Source organism: Strongylocentrotus purpuratus, unplaced genomic scaffold, assembly GCF_000002235.5.
Source record: "Strongylocentrotus purpuratus isolate Spur 01 unplaced genomic scaffold, Spur_5.0 spur5_scaffold_12, whole genome shotgun sequence".
Taxonomy (NCBI): Eukaryota; Metazoa; Echinodermata; class Echinoidea; order Camarodonta; family Strongylocentrotidae; genus Strongylocentrotus; species Strongylocentrotus purpuratus.
In genome coordinates, this window is record NW_022145597.1 from 29816863 (window position 1) to 29836322 (window position 19460).

A 19460-nucleotide genomic window follows, 5' to 3' on the forward strand; every position below is an offset into this window, starting at 1 on the left:
TCTGGTATATTCCCCTTGAGTTAATCCCCTTCTTCTTAATTCTTTTTCTTCTTCTTCTTCTGATTAAGTCTGCCTCCTTCAAATTGACTGAAGATTCTTGCAAACTATGTGCGTTTGTGTGTGAACCGTAATTTACGTCCATTCGAGTACTATTTACATTATAATACAGTTTATATATACAAATATTTACAAGCTCATGCAACATCAAACATTGAACATCCATGTATTCATTTAATTATATCTTTAATAGTTTTGAACTTTCTTGTTTTTAAATAATCAATGAGTGTTTTTTCTCTCACTTTTTCTCTTGCAGTACACAGCACTCAACTTCTTCCCTAAAAACCTGTTTGAGCAGTTCAGGAGAATCGCTAACTTCTACTTTCTCTGTGTGGCAGTATTACAGGTAAATTGTTTGTAAAAGAAGCAAGTTTGTATACAGTTTGCATTTATTTATTTATTTTTGTGCATTTATCTAAAATCTGTGTGCAGCGCTTTGTAACTGCAAGGAAAAGGCGCTATATCAAATATTTTTTGGATTGGATTGGATTGGATGCACCTCAAGAACAACTAAAAGTTGTACTGTTTGATTTTCAGGAGAGTTTGATCATTGTGTACTAGTATTTAGTCAGCATGGTCAATTTTGTTGAGTTTACTTTCTGCATCTACATGTATGTATTTGGTGTACCTACATGTACAGTGTATGTTCACATATTTCATGGCACCGTTTTAACCAATATGGTTAAAACTTTAAAACAATAGACATCTTGTAATTAGAATTAATAGATTTTCATTCTCTTCCTTTTTTAACAGTACAGGTACATAAATGTCTGTAATTGATCAAATGTGCATGTACAGTGTACTTGTTTTAATTTCAAAGCTAATGAAAACCTCGGATTTACAAGCTAAGAAAGATAAAATATAGAATTATCTGTGAAGTAATGCCTTCTTCTATACATGGACAGTGTACAAAGGTACTGTAGACGGCATGTGTTGTACGCCTTCCAGTGCACCGCCTATTTGCACATCCGCCCGCTGAAAGCTCCTTATTACTGATCAAGTGGAGTTAATTATTAAACTGAAGTGTCGATATACACTCATAATTATGCATACAGTATGATGTCATTCAGAACGTTAGCTTTGTGACTGATATGTAGGTGTGTCCACTCTGCAACAAAGCAGAGTCTGTGATGATTTTAAGAATATAGTAATTATTATCATTAGGGCAATTCCTTAGAACATACCTCTCTTCCATGTACATTCATCCACAAATTAACTTTTTTAATGATATGACCATTTCCTATTGCTAGTGAGAGTGATACCAAAAGATCTTTTTTAAGGATTTGGATGAAATGAATGGATAAAATGGTATGTTTCACAGGACACACGGCACAAAATTGTCCATTATTGCAGGCTACTGGTATCCTGAACAAGTTAGTTAGCTACTTTAGGACGAGTTACAATGTAACACATATTTTCTCAATGTATAGTATTCTTTTATAATAGTAAAATTTGGGTGAGGGTAGTACATTAGTGGCAGCATTACAAATGACCTACACCTATAAATTGTTAATACATCTACAGTGAGTAATTGTCTTAGGCTATTCAGAAACTGAAATCAGTTAATGCTCATATGAAGCAAATGACTATGGACTTTAGCCTACAATATTGTTAGCCTACAGTGTACCTTCTTGTATAATTACAGTGAGTGCTGGCCATCCTAAGTTTGAGTGTTTTGAACATAAACCCTGTTCAGTATGGAAGAGACATAATGTGTAAATCCAGGCATTTTGTTTTAAAAGTGTACCAATCAACCAAAAATGTTTTGTTTTGTCTATACATGTACATGTATACATATTTGCTAGAATTTTTTTTCTTCAAGTTTAAACATGCTCTCAATCAAGCTAAAACGGACTTTTGGGACTGTAGATGACTTGACACCTCCATTAATGGTCTCATACAGTAGAGCCCCCATAGAACCCAAGTGTACAGTTTCTGGATTAGATGTTAGGTTATGTTTAGGTTTAAGGTGAGGTATAGTGTTACAATTTTCAATTTCATTTCAGTTTTATTCCACAATTTGAAAAAACATAACTGTATGAACTATGTATCAAACATTCATACATACAATAATGATGCTACATGTAGGTTAAAGTTTGGAATGAGTTGGGTCTGTTTCGGTGCATGTTTGCCAAAGGATAACTGTGCTGTTGATAGCAAAACCATAGACATTCATACAGGATGCAGGAAACAATAAAAGAGGCAATTACTGTACTCCCCATTTCAAAGCTAGACCCAACAAGATAGACTAACACTAACCCCTGGGTCTAACCTAAACCTGATTGCAACCCTAACCATAACCCTAACCATAACCCTACATACCTGCCAACCCTCCCGAATAATCCAGAATATCCTGTTTTTCTGGATTTTTAGGACCCCAAAATGCGGGAGATTCCGGATTTTCAAAATTTTGATTTTTTGTTTGTTTTTTGTTTGTTGCTTAAGCCAAATTAAGCTTGTTTTATCATATGCCGCGATGTGAGAGTTCACGTATTGCATACGTTGAAGGGCTGCATGATTGAGCAGTGAATTTGTATTCGCCTTTTTGCACAGATTTACCGCGTATTGCCAGTTACACTGCCGCTGCATGTGCGAACGCCTGTTAAGGGTACAGATTTCTTATTTTCTAAGACATACCGTGCTAAAAATTCTTTAATCTCATTTTCAAATGTTGGCAGGTATGACCCTAACCCTATTTCTTTGACAAACCATTAGTCACTGGCCCGAGTGTTGGAACCCTTGTACAGTGTACTCAAATGTCAAGCATTAGCATTGGACTTCTTCGATATCTGATGAAAGACAGTTTAAAGAATGTTTTATTTATAGCTTTTGATTATGTTTTCTATATTTTTGTTTCAAAAGCTGGATGTATTTCAGTTGAAAATGACATAGAGAATAGTTTGCTAAAGGTCAGTCGTGCTATATACATTGTATGTACACTGTAGATAGCGAAACCATAAAGACAAACAGGATACAGGAAACAATAGAAGCTACGATGTAAACTAGACTTCCCATCCTTGCATTGTTGGCTCATTAGTTTACATGTACACTTAAAGGTAATACAAAGTTTTGGGAAATTTTGAAAATTGGGTGGATAGTGATTCTTTACAATTTTGATATATTTGGATGCCCCTGTGGATGAATTATAAGCACTTGAAAATTTAGCCCCTAAAACACTTCTGCTTTCGAGAAAAATTGAATATAAAAATTTACCGGTGCTCCCGGTAAATTTTGATAAATTTCAAATAGCGCCTACGGCCGTACAATGATAGCTGCGACAATGAAAATCTCAGAATGTGTAGTTGTGATATATAATTTCCAAACGGCAATATTTTGATCTTGAGAGGGAGCTATACAACATAAAGAGTTTATTATTTCCAATTTCATAACTTTAGACTCGATTTCAACCGCGACGACGATCACTGAATATTGTAGGATCGCATATGCTTCCAATATGTTCATTTGAACCAAATTCATGACCCCATACCAAAACTTTGTTACCTTTAATACAGTGATCATGATGAAGGTCATAATCATATGATCTATTTCAAGCCAGAAGGCCATTACTGTACACATAGCTCAGAGTATTTGTGGTGCAGCCAATCTTTGTTCCTTTCTGAATTATTTCTATTTACTTGTGTCTGTGATAAAACATTCACAATGAAGTAGAGTAGAGAAACAGAAACAGAAAGAGAGAGAGAGAGAGGGGGGAGGGAGAGAATGGGGGAGGGAGAGAGGGGGAAGAGTGAGAGAAGGGGAAGAGCAAGAGAAAGAGAAACAGAGAGAGAAGGAGAGAGAAAGAAGGGGGAGAGAGAGAGAGGAAGATAGAAACAAGGCGCATTTATACTGTCAAATACCTCATTTTGAAAAGTCGCGATGTTTCGTGTACCCGGTTACACTTGTGCTGAAACATCACCGACGGAGCTGTTCAGCGATGTTTTGGCGTGTTTCGGTTGGTAATGCGCATGTGCAGTCTTCCCGACCTTTGACCCCGGCCTGCTATAAGATTTTTAGCGCGCGCAATTTCCAGCTAGCGCTATAGCTAGCTAAATAGCGATACATCCCATGCGCATGCATGCGATATGTTTTGTTTATCTCGCGTGTAGTATTTGAGGCAAGAGTGGATAAGTTACGAAGTACGGACTACGGCTGCTGATTCAGTTTTCCCAAATTCAATCGAAATCTAGTAGTAAAAACGATATGGGAAGGTTAAGAAAATCATTGTTGTTAATTGTTAATTTCATGCTTTCACTCATTTCTCTGAAGCCCTTTTCCCCACGTTTGCAGGGACGCTTGGAAGTCTGGTGGAGGAGCTCTCCCTGCCTCCACATCGAAATCAAGAACTTCATCTCATCATCAGTCCAATGGGAATTGTTCACTTCCATATTAATTAATCTAACAAAACACTCAAATACTACTACTAGACAGATATGGCCAGACGGGAATAACGAAGATTGAATAAAGGATGAGTTAACGGAATGGGAACAAACGGAGCTGAATGAACGGATAACACGCGCGACGATGGAAATGCTATAAATATCACACGGGAAGAACGTGGTTTAAAAGAGCGCGGGTAACAATCCGGAAGTGCCGGAAGTCACGTGCCTAACATCGCGATGTTACAACTGCGAGCGGTTATACTTGCCAAACACGCCAAAACACGCCAAAACACGCCAAAAGATCACACTTCGTTTTGGAATGTTTGGGGCTTGGCATGTCTGCCGGTAAAGCGTAGTTGCCCTTGGTAACATCGCGGCCAGGCTCCGGTTTGGCATTTTTTGGCGTGTTTGGATGACAGTGTAACTGCCCCTAGAGAGAGAGAAAGAGAGAGTATCCTACATAAACAATGTATTGAGTATGGAATTGTTATTGCATCTCATGATGTTGGTAATACTGCATTTAAAAAGTCTGATTACCACATACAGTGTACTTGTTCCTTGAAAGGCACTGAAAATATGTTTGGATGAATTTGGCTTCATCGCTGCAAAAAAAAAGATAGGTGTTCGACATCTGAAATGTTTCTATATTCCAACAACATAGGCAGGGAGTCTAGCTAGGGAGGGGGTTTATTCAGTTTAATACATTATAGATGGATGGCAGTGGGAATTATAAGCTGCTTGGCTGTCTGTCCTCGTGTAGAATTCTACAGATGCAGTGTATATGTGCCTGTGATCACTTTCTACACTAACAATCAATAATAGACAGACATGTCATCTCATTGTTCAAATTAATTGACCTGCTGTAATTCTGAAATATTATAATGAACTCCAGTCTATTATCTTGCAACGTTGGATCATTTATTGGCAATTTGTTGCTATTGTGTGAAATCTAGGGCAGACAAGGCCATTGCAGTGCGTGTTGTATAGGCCACATGGATACAGAAACAGACAGCTGGATATTTTACAAAAGATGTTTAGAATGGCAAATTATTTGAAAAGTCTAAATCATAGGTATGACTAAATTTGATGCCTTGTTTGAAAATTGGTGTTTATGCATTGTGTGTATCTTAACAGTTGGTTCATTCATATTTCACTGATCAAATTTGAAATTATATGAAATTCTTATGATGTGATCTTGAGCAAAAAATGATTTTAGTGAAAACTGATTTGTGTCCAATATTCAACACTAACTACTTTTTATGTGGACCCTATACCAAGCAATATATGAGTTACCGAACCTTACCTCTAGCCCTAACCTAAAACTCACTTCAAACCTTAACTCTATCCTTAGGCCTAAAAAAAAAGAAAGATGTTGCATTGCCCTTTACAGTGTAGGTGCCAAAACACGGGTCGGTCGGGTTTTTTTTTCTCCCTCTTTGGGCTGATATTTCTCAGTTTTGAATGCTTTAATATATTTTTTCTAAAAAAGGGTAACAAAAAAAACCCTTTTTCAAAAAGCCCTTTTTCAAAAAGCCGACCGTAGATTTCAAGATTTTGGGGTCGGTTGCAAAGGGCAACACAACATCTTTTTTTTTTAGGCCTTACATCTTGATGAAATAAAGCCAGGAGCTAATGTCGCAGCACCTTAAAACAGGAAAGCAACAAAATTAATACAGTGTAAAATCTGATGAAAGCACTTACATGTAAGAGGCCTGGGGAGTGTTTCACAAAGACTAAGATCGACTTTAAGTTGGACTTAACTATGGCAGGCCATTCTTGTCACTGGTTGCTCTCACCATTGGTCTCTCAATAATGATCTTTAGATAATGTTTTTTTCTTTCAATAATGAACTATAAAAAAAGAGTAAATTCTGTAGGTATGTGACCGTGATTTGTACGTTCCTTGAGAGACCAATGCCAGTAAATGGTGAGAGCGAACAGTGGACTGACCGCCTGCCGTAGTTAAGTCCAAATTAAAGTTGATCTTAGTCTTTGTGAAACACCCCCTACATTAGGTTGTTTCTGTATGCCAACAGTGATAGAAAGGTATAATTAATAATAGCACTTTACAAGTTTACATACATGTAGAGTGAACATCCTTCTGGATCGCACTGGACAAACAGATCGTTTTAGAAATTTTATTAAAGAACATGAATTAATAACAGGAACAATAATTTCTAAACTTTCATGCATATTGCAAGCTATCACGATTATGAGAAAACAGCTCTTGTGAAATTGTATGCATATTGTTAATTAATTCATAAATTGATCTTGTTTTTATCGTCTTTTTTCTTGTGTGTGTGTATCTATTGCAGTTAGCCATTGATACGCCAGTGAGTCCTTGGACAAGCATCTTGCCTCTCATCTTCGTGGTTGGAGTTTCTATGATCAAACAGGTAAAGAGAGTTGAAGAGCTTTTAGAGATATAGTCTACAGAGGTTGGTACAGGGGGGTGTTTCACAAAGATCCTAAGTTTAACTTTAATATCTCTAAGTTGGACTTATCAATTATGGAAAGCTGTTAGCATCTTTGAAAATATTTTGTAAAAGTTATTTAAAAAAAGGCATAAAATGCTGATTCAAATCCTTCATATTTCCTATTATCAAGGAGATTTCATGTTCTTGATGTGGAATTTATGAAAAGTCAAAAAATACTTTGCTTTGAATATATTTATTTTAAAGCCACAAATGGCTTTCCATAAGGTTTAAGTCCAACTTAGAGTTAAGTTTGACTTACGATCTTTGTGAAACACCCCCCTGGTATAAGACCAGAATAAGGAGGATAGTGATCGCAAAGATTTTTCAATACAATCAACATCTATAGGGAGAAGAGACCCATGGGTAACAGTGATTCAGTTCACTTTTCCCCTCCCAGGCACAGGTGGATGCCAAGTACTTAGTAATAATATCTCAAGGTCAATTTCAATTCTGTGTTGTATTGCATACATGTACTTGGATTATGTAATATGTCATTATGAATTTGTAAAGCATAACGAAAGGTGATGCACAAGGCTATTGCAATGGGCCTATAAATTTTGATTACTTGGAATTGTCTGTGATTTTGTTTGTAACTAAAGGCAAGGTAATGTAGAGACTGTATGGTAGGAAAAAGAAGAAATGGAATTAGAGGAAAGCTTCTTTAATAGCGTGAAGAAAATCAATCATTTAAGGTAAGATATTGAAAATAATAGGAAAGATCAAGATGCAAATGGATAAAGGGTAAATGAAAACCAAATATATTTAAATAATAACAAATACAAAATTAAAATGAGAGAGGGCGACATGTGAAAGACAGGAAAACAAATAGAAAGAAAAGGAGGTCTAAGGCAAAAATGTGGTGGAAATATAAGCAGAAGAATGACTCATAAAATGAGAAAAACAAGTAGAAAAAGGTAAGAAAAAAACACACAAAAAAGGTTAAAAAGCAAGAATTAGAGGTCTATGGAAAAAGGTGGTGCAAAAAAAAGAAACAGGAGTCTGCTGTAATAGCAAAGAAGTGAGAGAGGGAAGTGATTCAGGACAATGGAAAACAATAAGAAAAAAAGAAAAAAAAGAAATAGATTGCAAATAAAAACGAAAGAGGAAATCAACCTGTTTTATAATCCTTTTCAATGGAGACTTATACTCAGCCATCCGTTTCAATTAGCTATGATATCACCTCTTGATGATGCTTCACAACCCACTTAGAATACGGAATTGGACAATTCACCTGTTTGGATATTATATTGAGAAAGGGGAATTTACAATTTTGCACTTGAAAAGTGCATGTACATGTAATTTCATTCCCTTTCATCAAATTGTAAGCAAACACCTCCTTGAATCAAAGAGCTGTTTTTATATCAGTTTTAATATTGATTTACAATGTATAGTCAGCCATTCGTTGAAATTAGCTATTATTACACCTCTTCATGCTGTTTCACAACCCACTTCAGAATAAGGAATCAGACAATTCACCTACTTGGATATTATATTGAGATCTTGTATTGAGATAGGGATGGCCACCTATATTCTTATCATATGTACTTGAAACAGTCAAGTACTTGTAATTTCATCCTCTCTCATTAGTTTGTAAGCAAACACACACCTTTAATAAAAAAAAAAAAGGCGTTCATATAAATGAAGGCAAATATTGTATTTGCCATTCTAGTTTTAGGGAATGATCCTGGAGTTTTTTGTAAGCCTTTTAAAGAATATTATAACTTTATAAGAAGATGTAAGAGGAACATATTTTACTTTTGACAAATTGTTTTTTGTTGAATGGAAATTTAAAGAGATTTTCCCCATTCTTTCAAAAACCATTCTACTAATTTGAAATACATGAGATCAAGAGAAACTATCTGTTTTATTTTACATCCCTACCCCAAAATTCCCATTATACTGTATATTTTTTAAAACTTGTGTACACATGTTTATATTTAATATTTTTACCCATATGTATTTTATTGTATTTGCTGGAATTTAAATAAACAAATTTAATTGCAATGAATTGAAATGGCAAGTTCAAGTTCATCAGTTTTCTTTAACAATAATATAAATGAAAATACATAAAAGTTCACAATTATGAATGAATCAGGCAAACAAACATACATGTACATGTATAATGAAAAAAAATACAACTTCATGTTGTCAATGATTACAATGATAATATCCCCTAGACAAGTTGGATATCCCTAATATCATCAGTGGTACAGCTTTACATAAGTGAACTCTCTGCCGAATGTACAGATCGACTCCATGCAGAAGATTGTGTTTGTACATTTGGCCAAGATTTCAAGAGGAAACGTGACCTCAATGATTTGAGCCTGGTAATCAATAACACACACCTTCACCTTCCGATAATGATGAAGGCATGCATGCTTGCTTGCTCAACATTATTTCTCTGTTTGGTTTGGTTGTCAGGGTTACGAAGATTGGTTGCGTCACAAAGCAGATAATGAGGTAAACAAGCGAGCAACCCTCGTCGTGCGAGACGGAGTGATCGAGAAAATCAAGTCAAAAGATGTTCGGGTGAGTCGCCAATGTCTTTAATAAATTATGGCTTTGTTAATAAACAGAGTAATGCAGTAGAAATGATGATAACAATAATAACAGTGTTGACAATGTACATGTATGTATATAACCGCTGGACTACAATTATTACCCCAACCTTTTATACCCAAGCTTCACTGATGAGGCTCTCTGGCATTAAAGGATCTTTTTACTAGTTATCCATTAACTACTCCTAGGTAGAGAGTGTCTAACATAGTTTGATGTCTTGCCAAAGGACATTAGTGCTGTGGCATTGAAGGAGAAATAACAATATGCCTTTTAAACTATTTGAAATCCACTTTTAATGAAAAATAGAGCTCCTGTTAAACAAAAAACTAAAATATGGAATATAAGTTCTGAGCAAGAAATATTGGCTTATAAGAATAGTCCTCACAAGCAGCTTTTTTTCCTGACAGAGAGGCCTTATACTCAAAGTCATTTTGAGCAATGAATAGTGACAAACTCTATTTTGCTCGAAATCATAATTCCTGAGATATATGTAAATGTATATATATGCATCATGTAGATACAAAAATTGCATTATTATATATTTTCTTCACTGATTAAGTTTTGAATGTAATGCTGTATATTTGGCAACACTCTTTCACTCGTATAAGTGATACTATTTATTTTTTATTTTTTTAATCGAAATGAATAAAGTCATTGATATTGTTATGTACATGTAGATATTCTAAACAACACAATATTGAAAATAAGGCCTGTATGTATATTGTTCTCTTGATGGCATCCATGCTATGCAGTTTTAATGGCAAAGAAGCTGGTACCCCTATATTTGGTACCATTTTGATTGATATATCATTGCTATTTGTCACACTTCCTCCTACTACATGTACATGTACATGAATATTTACCACTGCCCTGGATAGTCAGCCCGTCCTTCACTTTCTCACTTGTTCTCTTTCTCTATCTCTTTCTCTATCTCTTTATCTTTCTCTATCTCTTTATCTTTCTCGTTCTCTTTCTCTTTATCTTTCTCTATCTCTATCTCTATCTCTATCTCTATCTCTATCTCTTTCTCTTTCTCTTTCTCTATCTCTATCTCTATCTCTATCTCTATCTCTATCTCTATCTCTATCTCTATCTCTATCTCTATCTCTATCTCTATCTCTATCTCTTTCTCTTTCTCTATCTCTTTCTCTATCTCTATCTCTATCTCTATCTCTATCTCTTTCTCTTTCTCTATCTCTATCTCTATCTCTATCTCTATCTCTATCTCTTTCTCTTTCTCTATCTCTATCTCTATCTCTATCTCTATCTCTATCTCTATCTCTTTCTCTTTCTCTATCTCTATCTCTATCTCTATCTCTATCTCTATCTCTATCTCTTTCTCTTTCTCTTTCTCTTTCTCTATCTCTATCTCTATCTCTATCTCTATCTCTATCTCTATCTCTTTCTCTATCTCTTTATCTTTCTCTATCTCTATCTCTATCTCTATCTCTATCTCTATCTCTATCTCTATCTCTTTCTCTTTCTCTTTCTCTTTCTCTATCTCTATCTCTATCTCTATCTCTATCTCTATCTCTTTCTCTTTCTTTATCTCTATCTCTTTCTCTTTCTCTTTCTTTATCTCTATCTCTTTGTCATTCTCTCACATTCACTTTCTTTCTTTCTGTGTTTTTTCTGTGTTTTTTCTCTTTTTTCCTTTTTTTAGTTGTTTATTTTTCTCTTTTTCTCTCTCTCTCTCTCTCTCTCTCTCTCTCTTTCTCTCTCGGTATGTCTGTTTGTAGGTCTCTCTCCCTCTACACGTTTATATTCTCCACCTATATCTTTCTCTACTCATTGATTATTATATGTATTGTCTCTGTTTTTGATAGGTTGGTGATATCGTCAAAGTCCAAAACAACGATGAAATACCATGTGACATGGTCTGTATATCATCAGTGCGAGAGGACGGTGACTGTCATGTGACCACTGCCAATTTGGACGGTGAAACAAATTTAAAGGTAAATCCCTCAAAAAAACTGTCTCTTTTCAAACAATGTAAAGTATGTCTGTTTAAAGCCAGAAGGATGGTAACCCAGTATTATCATATATTTCTTCTTGCTCCAAACAGACACTACTGTAAAAGTAGAAATAATTGCAGTACATTAATTTTTGCGGATTTCGTACTAAGATCGGCAAGCGCAAATTTTAGCATGACTTCTTATGCAAATTCAAGAGCCAGCAAATATGTTTTGGGGTCGCTCAGTGCGAAAAATTAATCACGCAAAAATAACAGCGTTTACAGTATGTAAAATGTTGTTTTTGTCAATCATAACTTTTATTGCTGATTTTATATACCCGGTACTGTCTTTTATTTCTTTTCTCTAAAATCATAAAACAATCTTTTTAAAAGGTCTGTTTATTATCTCAAGGAAGTGAGTTTCATTAAAGTTATTGGTTATTTCCTTTTATTCATTTTAACAAGGTAGTTAATAGCTAATTATTAATTGAAGTTTGATTACTTAGATAAACTGCTTTAAACTTCTCTGATGAATTTTAGATAATGCTGTGATAAATAATTCACAAAAATAACTACAAAGTACCCTCTTTTTTAACATGAAACTTGATCCAACATTGTTACTGCAAACATCTGGAAAGGGAACACTACTATAAAAACATCAGTAACGTGCAATATAACAATCATGGGTATAATACAATGAACAATCAATCAATATCCTATCAATTTATCTTAAATGAAGGTGAAAGTTTATAAATCACCCATGGACAAGCCCCCCATTGTCACGCTACGGTTAAAATCTAAAGGTATTAGGGCTGAGTGATGACCTTTCAGACAAAATAAACAAACATAAATTAAAATTCCATTTGTATTTTAAAATCAGAAAAAGAAAATCACAGCAGTAATTAATCATGGCACAATCTTATTTCACAGGGATAATTATCTTCTTCAAAACTTAGCATTTTTCATTAAACTAGAAGATAAGCATGACAATTATCTTTCATAATACAAATGTTCACAATATATAGAAATATTAATAAGAATTTACATCACTGAATTAAATCCAATGACAAAGAGATTATGCTTACATCTTTAATAGTTCTCACATTGACTGCTTATAAGCTAAAATAGGGAGAACATTCCTTTCTCTCATTTTATAATTCAACTATCAAAAAGCAATTTCACTTCAGTTGAAGGTCAAATATCATCTTCAAAATACACAATAAGAAACTGAAATAACCAGATTTACTATCAAAATATCCAATAACAAACTTCCTATGTGGTCTGAAGATGGAAACCTGCTGTGTAAAGGAACTGGCTATGACATTGCCAAAAATAATGGGTACATCTACTTCATACCCGGAGATGCATGAGCTACAGGCAAACTCTGTCTTTGCTCTTTGGAAGCTAGTTGCAATCTGCCTTAACATGGCCGAATGCTCCTTGATATACCATAAATAGGTTTTCTTTCTAATTGAGCGCTCAGTGCATGTAATGGTGCAAATCTAGGGGTGTTTTACAATCAACATTTCTCTTTTCCCTTTTATTAAGGGTGGTTTACTTGGTTGGGCGGAGGGACTTTTACGGTTACAGTGATTAAGTTTGCTCTCTTCTTCCCTGGCCGCCATCTGTTGCACTCAGAATAGTGCTACAAAAATTTGCATTTGTATAATTTTTGTCATTCTAATTTTGTAATCACCTTGTTTATATTGTCTTATTGTTATATTTCTTGAAAGTGCTGAATAAATGATGATGATAAAAAATATGTTCAATTTTGCAAAATACAAAATGTAGGAGATAATTTTGGATCTTGATTAGTCATGTGTCAGATGAAGACCTGTCCCTTGTTAATGAAACGGCCATTGCAGCAATCGAGCGATGGAAGAACTTAATTTAATTTAATTTACTTCTAAGTTAAGGAACTTTACATTACTATCTTGATCTAAGGAGACACGAACGAACGAATGTGTCACTCAGCTACATGTATGCAGAATAAACACTAGGTTTTAATCATGCTCCTCTTAAAATAAGGCATTAATGATCATCTTTGTGTTATATCTGACTACAGATATTCCGGTCCTTACCCGACACTGCCATTCTACAAACAGAGGAAAGCCTTAACTCTTTAACTGCCGTCGTGGAGTGCCAGCAACCCATCTTAGATCTCTACAAATTTGTCGGGAGGATGACGCTATACCAAAACACCGATGTGCCTAATCAGAGTACTCCTACTCGAAAGTAATTTTTTACCTGTTATTTATTAACCTCTTTCATGCTGTTAGCAGCAATCTCTGTCCACAATCTGAATGTCAACCAGTATAATAATAATAATAATAGGCATTTATATAGCGCCGTCTATCTCAATTCTATTCCGAGGGGCACAAGAAAAATAGAAAGAATGAGAAAGTTTGGACGAGTGTCATAGTGCCAAGTACAGGTATTGTTAAAAAAAGATAAGATTTCAGCTTGGATTTAAAGATCTCTATAAAGGAAGTTATGATTCTCAATAAATATTCCAAAGAGTATGTTGAGACCAAAAGTGGTAATGTATTTTCATCCTAAAACAGTAACAACTACTGTAACAACTACTCTGACAAATGGTTAGTATATCTGATCAGGACAAAAATTAATCAATAACTTTGCCGAGAAGTCTAATAAACAGAACATTTATTACAGTTGGCCTGCCAGACTCGGTCAAGCAATACAATTGTAGTGTTATCTTGGAAATTGTATTTCAGTATTTGATTTGTGCTTGAAAATGTTAATTCAATATTTTGTTCCCTCCATTGCAGGCCTTTAACTGCAGAAAATGTCTTATTACGTGGATGTCGCCTTAAAAATACAGAATATGTTTATGGTAAGTATATTTTGTAGTATTTCAAGTCTTTGTGAGGATGTGAGTCCCTGCACTGCTGATGATATTGGTGTATAATGTTTAGTAAATACTGCACATGTAACCTACGTGAGTGGTCCATAGCATGTTGCGGAAGTTGACCGACCAAAGCAGAAAAGAGTTGAATAAAAGCTTGTCATAGCTTTTTAATAACTTTTTTTTCATTTCCAACCATTAATCTGGACTGATAGAGGTGTTGTGGTCCAGTAGATACGTCTCTGGACTTTGAACCACAAGGTTTGGGGTTCAAATCCCGCCGCGGCACTAATGTCCTTTGGCAAGACATTAATCTACATTTGCCACATTCAACCAACGTGTAGTAAGTCAAAAGTGGGTACCTGAAAGGATTTATTCCGTTAATACACTGAGCGCTACAGTTGCCGAAGCTAAAGCCGGGGTAATAACATCCAAAGAATTTTGGAAGCTCATAGAGACATCATATCATAGCGTGATATGTGCTAAACAAGAATGCTATATTATTATTATTATTATTACATATCCATTGATGAAGTGCTTCTTCGTGTCCTCTCTACAGGTTGTGCAGTGTACACAGGAGAAGAAACTAAGATGGGCTTGAACTCTAAAACCAAAGGACAAAAGTTCTCCTGCATTGAAACGTGAGTATGCTTCACATGCTTTACATATTGGAGTTTAAAATATAGAGTGTTGGCTGATATGTTTGCACATAGTATTGTGTTTATTTTCTGAAGGAAAGACACAGACACAGGTCAGGTTCAAAATATAATCAAACATTTATTTCTCATGAAACTTGGAAATAAACTTCAAAGTTTTTCTTTAGAATCCGTAACAAGAGAATCAATCACAGATTCTATGTTGATTGGATTATGAGTTGAAAAATAATAAGATTTTGTTTAAAGGGATCCGGTAACTTTGTCTCAGATTCTGAAATAAAATTCTGGATTTAGCTCATGATGCCATGATAATTATAAACCTTTATGTCAGTCAGGAACCCCATGACTTTTACAAGCCGATCGCCTGTCTGATTATTAAGATATTTATGATTGGAATTACAAATGTTGAAAACCGTTCACCTGACGGTTTTCATAACACTACAGTCTATTGGGGAAAACGAGTATGGTAAAACCGGTCACTCAAAGATTTTTACTTTTTTGAGGCACTTCTTGATCATTTTGAAGCGCAATTTTTTTAGGGCTTTAATATTACACCATATCACAGACACTGATAACACGTAGGGCCGAGTATGTCAGATTTAACATTGTTAAACGATCCCTTTAAAGTTTTAGTTAGGTGTTCCCCGAACTGGAGCTTCTAATAATAATGTTGATGCTACTCTTGCTGCTGCTGATACATTGAATGTTGATCAGTGTAGATGTAAAATTACTGTTCATATTTAAGGGATTGGTTATCTTTGCTTCAGATTCTAAACAAAATCCTGGATTTAGCTCATGCTGTAATCATAATTATAAACCCTTAGGTCAGTCAGGAATCCCATAACTGTTACAACTGATCACATGTTTTATTATCAAGATATTTACGATTGGAATTCGAAATTTTAAAAATCCTTTTCCTAACACTACATTCTATTGGGGAAAATGAGTATGGTAAAACCGGTCACTCAAGGATTTTTAATATTTTGAAGCACTTCATGATCATTTAGAAGCGCAATTTTTTAGGGCTTCAATATTACACCATCACAGACACTGATAACACGTAGGGCCATGTGGAAACATTGTCAAACAATGCCTTTAATCACAGGTGGTTTTAAATGAGATACATGTATTCATCTTTTTATTCAACGCTCACAGATAATGGAACCATTTCCATATTTCCTTTTGTTTTCACTTTCATATCTTCTCTCTTTCATATTTTTTTCTCTCCAGAGTGATGAACTACTATCTTCTCTTCATGCTGGGGGTATTAATATTTGAAGTTTCGATATGTACCGGCCTCAAGTACTTCTACAACTCAAGGGGTTACGTCCCGTTTTCATGGTACTTCTATGAAGTCGCCAAACCGGACTACGAGATCTCGGTAAGATTATAATGAGAATATGAGATGGTGAGGACTAATAAAGTTTGCATCATCTTTTGTTGAAAATTACGCTGTAGGTTTTTCTTCTCAATCACTAGAAAAACTACTTTAAAAAGTTTTATTCACTCTTACTATCGCCGATGAGATAAACATCTGTCTTTGGTAATACTGTAGTAATGTACATGTAGTAATAGCTGGATATATAAAGCATTTGACTCGAGGATACAGAGCTTGGGTTACTGTTACTTGCTTTGGGTTAAAGCCAATTTTTGACCCCGTTGGAGATCAAGAGATTATTTCACATCCCCACCCCAAAATGGCAAGTTTTAGTTCAATTTTCAATAACGATAAAGAAAATATATAAAAGTTCATATGCATGTGTGGCTAAATCAGGAAAACATAGGCAATTTACAACAACAACAAGTCATGTTGTCAGTGATAAGAATAATACCCTCTTCACATAAGATGCTAAAGCATTCAAGAAATTTATCATACCAGGGGAGTGTTTCACAAAGATTAAGATTGAGTTTAAGTTGGAACTAACTATGGCAGGCTGTCCATGCCACTATTTGCTCTCACCATTTACTGTCATTGTTCTCTCAAGGGACGTACAAATCGTGGTCACAAATCTACAGTATTTACATAGGTCTTGTAGCCAGGGGGTTCCGGGTCTGAAACCAAGTCAATGCGCTAGTCCCCTTTTGTAAGGCATTAATCCTTATTACCAAGTCCCTCGGAGAGGACTTAAAGCCCTCTGTCCCCTGGTTGCTCACCTACAAGCACACACATACTTTTTTAGCAGTTAGGTAAAATAAACAAAACCAACCAACTAACTTACTCATACTTCTATCGCATCTAATTGCTTCTGTTACACCTTTAACAATCCTGTTGAATAATCATGTTCTTTTTGTATTCCTTCCTTCCTTTGATTATCTGGTCACAGTTTTTAGGAGTCATGGAGGACTTCCTTTCCTTCCTTGTGCTTTACAACTACATCATTCCAATCTCATTGTATGTTACCATCGGTAAGTGTGCTAATATTATCCCGCCAAAATACCACGTAAAGCTCTCTGAAACCATTTGTGTGAGAGCACTATACAAACGAACATATCGAGGGGTCAGTGACACAATGACGTAACTCCATTTTGGCCAGTTTTAGAAAAAGCAGTTTAAAGATAGAGGTCCACTTGGGCCTGAAGGAGTTAAGTCTATGTTTCACTAGCCATTGACTTCAATGGGATGTTTGGTGGAGTTAAGTCTTTGTGTTTCCTGGTAAGCCTACATTTTTCTGAACATTTTGATATCAGATACTCATTTTGGCAAAAAATATGGAGTTACGTCTTTGAGTCACTGAACCCTCAATATTATCATTATTATAGTATAAGAAATAATTGGGAGAGCTACAAATAGAGAAATGTGTAGAAAATGAAATTGGTACTTTCATTAAAAAATTGGAGGGTGAGAGAAGAGGAATGTGGTGGAAAATGTGGGAGAGTGAAAGAAAAGTGAAAATGTAAGCAAGAATTGGTAACGATTGTGTATGAATATTTATGTAAAGAGGATGTTTGCTACAGATTATTCATGTATACATTATGATCTATGGTAGATGTTAACATATTATTTTGCACACGGTATAACAGTAATACACTCCAAGATATGATGTAGTAAGAGATTGCTATTGGGACAAGAAAGTAATTAAGAGAGAGAGAAAGAGAGAAGAAGAAGAGAGAGAGAGGGAAAGAAAGACAAAGAGAGAGAGAGAGAGAGAGAGAGATTGAGAGAAAGAGAAAGTGAAAGAGAAAGACACATACAGACGAATCGACTGATAGACAGGTCCGAGAGACAGAAAGATTGATAAAAAGAAGAAAAGAAGAAGGCGAGAATGATTTTCAAGTAAATCAAAACATATCCTATGCACGAGTGTGTTACAATGTTTTAGTTGTATAATAAAAAAATGATCTTTTATGTGTGTTCTCTCCTTTACAGAAATGCAGAAGTTTCTTGGGTCTATGTTTATTGGATATGACATAGAGATGTACGATGAGGTAAGGAAATTAAATACAACATCAGAAATGTTTATATCTCTTCTTTATCTACACTGTACATGTATGTGTGTTTATTACTATCATAACAAAAGTAGATTATGACTACATGTATAGCTGTTAGCCAAAACTCACAAAATCTAAGAGAATAGAACTACAGTAAAACCTGTCTTGGTGGCCACCTGTCCATAAAGGCCACTTGTCTATAGTGGGCAAAGATGTTGGCTCCTTCTCAAAGGAAATGTGTGTTGATGAACCTGTCTATAAAGGCCACTTTCTGGGTTTCCCTCGGGTGGCCTTAATAGTCAGGTTTGATTTTATTTTTATAGTAAGAGATGTAATGATGGGAAACAGTCATGAACGCTGGATCAAAACAATAAATTCATGGAAATAAATGGTAGGGCAGTCTTCAAGATTTAAAGGAAAGAGGATTTTAGACCGAGAAGACAGAAATAAATGGAGAGAGAAGTTAAAAAGAGATATAGAAAAAAAGAGGGATAAGGAGAAGGGGGAATCCTAACAAACAAAACTTCATGACTTGTGAACTGTTTTTTTATCAGTCCAAATAGAAAAACAAATAAATCACTCTACATATATTAATTGCCTCCTTCCTCTGCATCACCATGACAACAGAAAACCAACGAGCGTGCCGTCGCCAACACGTCTGACCTCAACGAGGAGTTGGGCCAGGTGGAGTACATGTTCACAGACAAGACCGGTACTCTTACCGAGAATGAGATGAAGTTCAGACAATGCTCCATCAATGGGGTCAAGTACGTGGAGGTCAAAGGTCAGTTGCAGCCGCAGAAGGAAGGGGAGGCTGAGGATGAGGTAAGTGAAGTTGAATTCATTCAGTTGTCTTTATATTTGCGGCTGTACATTGTAGTGTTTTATGGTCGTAAAACATCTAAATTCTCGCTACATTTTTGGAATTGGGTGCTGTTTATTAGATAATAGGAGTCAAAATTTGATAATCATGAAAATAAGCCAATTTTTTTAAATATGTTGATGATACTCTATAAAACTTTTCCTAATCCTTTAGGTTATGTTCATAGTTGTGATGGCCAATTTTCAAAAGATTATTTTCTTT

General features: G+C 35.2%; 1 protein-coding gene across 7 annotated transcripts in view; it reads left to right on the forward strand.

Annotated features, from left to right (window-relative positions):
• LOC588223 (probable phospholipid-transporting ATPase IF) overlaps positions 1–19460 on the forward strand; it is a 65916-nt gene that overhangs the window by 13994 nt on the left and 32462 nt on the right. For all 7 annotated transcript variants that reach the window (XR_004063604.1, XM_030982355.1, XM_030982354.1 and 4 more), the window contains exons 3-13: positions 314–403; positions 6751–6831; positions 9334–9441; positions 11298–11426; positions 13491–13660; positions 14215–14279; positions 14851–14932; positions 16178–16328; positions 17272–17353; positions 18315–18373; positions 19004–19201. Coding sequence is in view for 6 of the 7 variants with exons in the window: in XM_030982355.1 (XP_030838215.1) it covers positions 314–403; positions 6751–6831; positions 9334–9441; positions 11298–11426; positions 13491–13660; positions 14215–14279; positions 14851–14932; positions 16178–16328; positions 17272–17353; positions 18315–18373; positions 19004–19201 (1215 nt within the window). In the remaining variant the exon portion in view is untranslated. The remainder of the gene's footprint in view (positions 1–313; positions 404–6750; positions 6832–9333; positions 9442–11297; positions 11427–13490; positions 13661–14214; positions 14280–14850; positions 14933–16177; positions 16329–17271; positions 17354–18314; positions 18374–19003; positions 19202–19460) is intronic.